The 6,000-nt window shown below is 44.3% G+C and overlaps 1 protein-coding gene across 2 annotated transcripts in view; it reads left to right on the top strand.

Annotated features, from left to right (window-relative positions):
- The window catches only part of LOC109885637 (phosphatase and actin regulator 3), a 99,960-nt gene extending 96,324 nt beyond the window's left edge, over window positions 1-3,636 (top strand). For both annotated transcript variants that reach the window (XM_031825864.1, XM_031825863.1), the window contains exon 12: window positions 25-3,636. In XM_031825864.1, coding sequence (XP_031681724.1) covers window positions 25-40 — 16 coding nt within the window. In that variant the 3' untranslated portion in view covers window positions 41-3,636. The remainder of the gene's footprint in view (window positions 1-24) is intronic.
- The last annotated feature ends 2,364 nt before the right edge of the window (window positions 3,637-6,000 follow it).

Here is a 6,000-nt window from a genome sequence, read left to right as displayed (position 1 = left end):
CTTCCCCCTTCTCTCTCTCTCTAGGTTCCATCGACCGTAGTGTAGAGGTAGTTTCTTCTGTGAAGAAGCAGCTGTGTGGTCAGTGTAGACCACGTGACAGTCTCCTGTTCCCAGGCCCAGTCTCCTGTTCCCAGGCCCAGTCTCCTGTTCCCGGATGTTCGACCTACAGATTTCTGTCTGTCTCTCTACCAACATGGAGGAGCTGTCTGTCTCTCTGTGTGTCACAATGGAGGCTATGTCTCTAGAGCTGGAGCCCAGGAAAGATCAAATCAGACTGATAAACTCTTAAAGGAACTATTAACACGTCAATGTGTGCTGTTTCCTGGATGTCATCCAATGAGAAAAAGACTCCTGGATGTCATCCAATGAGAAAAAGACTCCTGGATGTCATCCAATGAGAAAAAGACTCCTGGATGTCATCCAATGAGAAAAAGACTCCTGGATGTCATCCAATGAGAAAAAGACTCCTGGATGTCATCCAATGAGGAAAAGACTCCTGGATGTCATCCAATGAGAAAAAGACTCCTGGATGTCATCTAATGAGAAAAATACTCCTGGATGCCATCCAATGAGAAAAAGACTCCTGGATGCCATCCAATGAGAAAAAAGACAAATGAAGAAGACGGCACCACAACGAAACAAGTCGTTTCTCTCAATTCACTCCAAGCCAGCAGTCTGAACGAATCAGAATCAGAAAACTTTATTGCTACGCAACAAATGTTGCTACAAATTTTCTCTCGATGTTATTTTCAAGTTTTACGGAATCAAATGCAGGTTCCTTCTCGACAATGGAACAACAAGAAATAATAAAAAGAGTAAAACACAAACATAAAGGATAATAAGACATTTACCTTTATTTTCACACTTTAGTCATTAAACAGATGCTCTTATTCAGAGGGACTTACAGGAGCAAATAGGGTTAAGTGCCTTGTTTTACCAGCAACCTTTCAGTTACTGGCCCAATGATCTTGACCGCTAGGCTACCTGCCACCAGATAAAGGTTCAAACTGATGAGACAGTACATCCCCCAAACTGCTGGTATGGAATAAACTGATGACACAGTACATCCCCCAAACTGCTGGTATGGAATAAACTGATGAGACAGTACATCCCCCAAACTGCTGGTATGGAATAAACTGATAGAAATGATGTCGTCTGTGAGTGCTGGTCGTCTTGTTTCGTAGTGGAGTTGGATCGTTTGGATTAGTCAAAAGGGAGGAACTATGAAGAGCCTTCATCTTAGCCCAGTGGAACCAGCTCATAGGGAGGAACTATGAAGAGCCTTCATCTTAGCCCAGTGGAACCAGCCCATAGGGAGGAACTATGAAGAGCCTTCATCTTAGCCCAGTGGAACCAGCCCAAAGAGAGGAACTATTGTAGAAAGGCTATGATACGTGGAGTGAAACAGAATGGTGAAGGCAACGATCAGACTTGTTTCACCAGGGTACCTCCAACCTGCTCAGAGACAGGAATCAGACTTGTTTCACCAGGGTACCTCCAACCTGCTCAGAGACAGGGATCAGACTTGTTTCACCAGGTTACCTTCAACCTGCTCAGAGACAGGGATCAGACTTGTTTCCCCAGGGTACCTCCAACCTGCTCAGAGACAGGGATCAGACTTGTTTCCCCAGGGTACCTCCAACCTGCTCAGAGACAGGGATCAGACTTGTTTCCCCAGGGTACCTCCAACCTGCTCAGAGACAGGGATCAGACTTGTTTCACCAGGGTACCTCCAACCTGCTCAGAGACAGGGATCAGACTTGTTTCCCCAGGGTACCTTCAACCTACTCAGAGACAGGGATCAGACCTGTTTCACCAGGGTACCTCCAACCTGCTCAGAGACAGGGATCAGACTTGTTTCCCCAGGGTACCTCCAATCTGCTCAGAGACAGGGATTAGACTTGTTTCCCCAGGGTACCTCCAACCTGCTCAGAGACAGGGATCAGACTTGTTTCCCCAGGGTACCTCCAACCTGCTCAGAGACAGGGATCAGACTTGTTTCACCAGGGTACCTCCAACCTGCTCAGAGACAGGGATCAGACTTGTTTCCCCAGGGTACCTTCAACCTGCTCAGAGACAGGGATCAGACTTGTTTCACCAGGGTACCTCCAACCTGCTCAGAGGAAACATATTTTCTCCTTCAGAGGAACATCTGAACATTTTGTCTTATAATCTTGTTTCTACAAGTCAGGGGATGGAGGAGACGCCAGGTTACGTCTCAAATGGCACCCAGTTCCCTATATAGTGCACTACTTTAGACCAGGGTTCCCTATATAGTGCACTACTTTAGACCAGGGTCCCCTATATAGTGCACTACTTTAGACCAGGGTCCCCTATATAGTGCACTACTTTAGACCAGGGTTCCCTATATAGTGCACTACTTTAGACCATGGTTCCCTATATAGTGCACTACTTTAGACCATGGTTCCCTATATAGTGCACTACTTTTGACCAGGGCCCTTATGGACAAAGACCTTGAGGAGGTCATTTCTATGTCAGAGGACAGAAGATACCAGGTCGTGTCTGCCATACTTTTTTCAAAACAGACTCTTTGAAAGCATTTACGAACAATGGCCTTGGAAACACCTTGGAAACACTAGCAGAGGAGAGATGTGGAAAGATGAGGAGAGAAGAGGAGAGATGTGGAAAGATGTGTAGAGAAGAGGGGAAATGTGGAGAGAAGAGGAGAGATAAGAGGAAATGTGGAGAGATTAGGGGAAATGAGGGGAAATGTGGAGAGATTAGGAGAGATGAGGGGAAATGTGGAGAGAACAGGAGAGAACAGGAGAGATGAGGAAAGATGAGGAGAAATGTGGAGAGAAGAGGGGAGAAGAGAAGAGGAGAGATGAGGAGAGATGAGGAGAGAAAATGAGAGAAGAGGAGAGATGAGGAGAGGTGGAGAAATGAGGAGAGAAGAGGAGAGATGAGGAGAGATGAGGAGTGGTGGAGAAATGAGGAGAGAAGAGGAGAGATGAGGAGAGAAGAGGAGAGATGTGACCAAGAGCCCTTTCCTCTCCTCTCCTTTCCAGTAATGCTAGTTGGGCCTTTCCTCTCCTCTCCTTTCCAGTAATGCTAGTTGGGCCTTTCCTCTTCTCTTCTTTCCAGTAATGCTAGTTGGGCCTTTCCTCTCCTCTCCTTTCCAGTAATGCTAGTTGGGCCTTTCCTCTTCTCTCCTTTCCAGTAATGCTAGTTGGGCCTTTCCTCTTCTCTCCTTTCCAGTAATGCTAGTTGGGCCTTTCCTCTCCTCTCCTTTCCAGTAATGCTAGTTGGGCCTTTCCTCTTCTCTTCTTTCCAGTAATGCTAGTTGGGCCTTTCCTCTTCTCTCCTTTCCAGTAATGCTAGTTGGGTCGCAAAATGTCTGGTAAATTTCCCCAAATTCCCTGTCTGGAGAATTCCCGGAATAATTTTGCGACCCTCCATGTTATTCTCCCCCCAGTACCCAGGCATCTGTCTCTGTGAGCTGGACTGCAGGGAGTCTCATAACAACCTGTTAATTCATCATCATCATCATCATTATTATTATGTTATGCTGTTGGCAAGAGGAAACCATGTCTGTCTGAACAACATCTCAGACAACCATCCCTTTGTAAACACTATTATTGTCTGCACAATACAAGTTTTGACTTTTTAAAGAACTGTTGTTGTTGTTTCATTTTATAAGGTGGTTGGATGAAGGGTTGGCGAATAAGAGCACCGCCAACTGGTAGTGGACTCCGATAGAGCTGCTGGTTTAGATATAGGTACAACTGTCCCAGTGCCCCGGTTAGGAGACCAGTAGGAGACAGAACACACACATGGCCAACAAGAAGGTAGTAAACAGAGACAAACAAAGTATGTAGTACACAGCAGTAATAGCAGGCTAATGAATAGCAAATTCTTGGTTATCTGCACGAACCCTGGCTAACAATTTGAATCAGCAATACAAAATTGGGTTTAATTATTTATACCTAACTAATCACACAGAATTACACATACACATAATTAATCATAACTTGATTACACATTACGTCATAAAGGAAAACGTCCTTAGCAGGCGGAACAGATATGACAGCTGGTTACACAAAAGAAAAGGGGCGGGGTTTGAGTGAAAGAGCGGGAAGACTGAGGAACAAGGGGAAGAAGCTGTGCTATCGTAAATACAGTATCTTATGCATTCTAAATTACCGGCCATTTGGAAAAGGAAAATGCAATAAATATTTACTCTGAGCTGCGCTTCGGTAGGTTGGTGGTAGATGGAAGGCTGTGTTGCCCAACCGAGTCCTTTGAAGAATGTCTCTGGTTGTCAATTGGATACGTTGTAGTAAAGTCGTTGGGTGATAGACGGCATACTCTGTGTTCCTTCCTAACCCTCGTTTGCATCTGCTGTTGCTAACTCAACAGCTAGGAGGTTTCACTTCTGTAGTGAATAAGAGTTCAAAGTTCATACCATTCGCAACCAAAGGTCACGCTGATGTTGGCTTCGTTCTGTAGTTATTATCTGAACCATTCTGACATAGGACCGTCGTCCTCACGTCCTCGGAACAGGAGGTTATATTATCGTCAAGGGCTTATATAGGAAGGGAGAGGAGGGCGTGTTTGAAAAGTTTTATAGCCCATGTCCCTTCACAGGGGCGGGCCCCGATTGAGCAGAGACCTATTTTATGAAAACCCAAATCTCATATTTTAGAAGCTAAAATCACATTTCATCCCATCACGAATAATTTAATATTCAAACATTTATTTAAAGTGAACAACAATTCCATGTGAATCCGATAACTCTGATGTGTAGACTTTCCACTGTAGAGTTTATGTCATCTTATCATTGATGAGAATATCTCAGATGAGAACCGAACTGACATCATATTCATTAAGTACCACCGCATATGTTCCATTGGTCTGATTACCAGAATATAGTTTCCCCCCACCTTCAGATGTTCCCATAATCTCTATGTTAACCAAGGGGGTTGCAAATGTAACATCAGTAGGGTAGAGATAGGAAAAAAGGGGGGAAGAGGTATTTATGACTGTCATAAACCTACCCCCCAGGCCAACGTCATGATAATGTCCTCACTGTAAATGGTGGTGCTCATAGTAGTGGCTGGAATTGACTAAGATGAATGGTGTCGAACACATCAAACACATAGTTCCATTTGGATTATGAGCCATCCTCCCTTCACCAGCCTCCACTGGTCTAGCACTTTACAATGCAGTTTACTTGTCGAACCTGAAGGTCTGCATTTCACAACGTGGCTAAAAAAACAATGCAGAAAATAAGTATATCACTGAGACTCAATTTGTTTGACTTATCATCATGAGATATTTACCATTCAGTTTGTTTGACTGTAGAGCTTATCATCACGAGATAGCGACCATTCGATTTGGTGGTTGTTTATACTGTGAATCATTGGCTCGCTGGGAATGTTAGCAGAGGTACGTAGGCAATACGTCGTGCATGTAGCCTACTACAATGACAGAAATGGTGACTCAGACCCCGGACTAGCTGTGTACTTTACGACAGATGGCAGCTTCCCTGTCCAATAGAACAACACACAACCAGACTCCTAATATAATAAAGTCTTTAAAATATTTTACTGCAGTGTTCTAAATCATTGTGACCAGAGTGTATCTTAAACAGAAGACACATCAAAAAAGAAGACACTTGTAGAGTTGAAATGTATAAAATGTTTAGTTTACATCCCAATTGTTTATTTTTCTGTTATTTAACCAGGTAAGTTGACTGAGAACGCGTTCTCATTTACAGCAACGACCTGGGGAATAGTTACAGAGGAGAGGAGGGGGATGAATGAGTCAATTGTAAACTGGGGTTATTAGGTGACCATGATGGTTTGAGGGCCAGATTGGGAATTTAGCCAGGACACCAGGGTTAACACCCCTACTCTTACAATAAGTGCCATGGGATCTTTAGTGACCACAGAGAGCCAGGACACCCAGTTAACATCCCATCTGAAAGACAGCACCCTACACAGGGCAATGTCCCCATTCACTGCCCTGGGATATTCT

The sequence above is a fragment of the Oncorhynchus kisutch genome, linkage group LG5, assembly GCF_002021735.2.
Source record: "Oncorhynchus kisutch isolate 150728-3 linkage group LG5, Okis_V2, whole genome shotgun sequence".
In the NCBI taxonomy this organism is placed as follows: Eukaryota; Metazoa; Chordata; class Actinopteri; order Salmoniformes; family Salmonidae; genus Oncorhynchus; species Oncorhynchus kisutch.
Note: the sequence above shows the minus strand (reverse complement) of the source record. Positions and strands in the feature narration are given on the sequence as shown.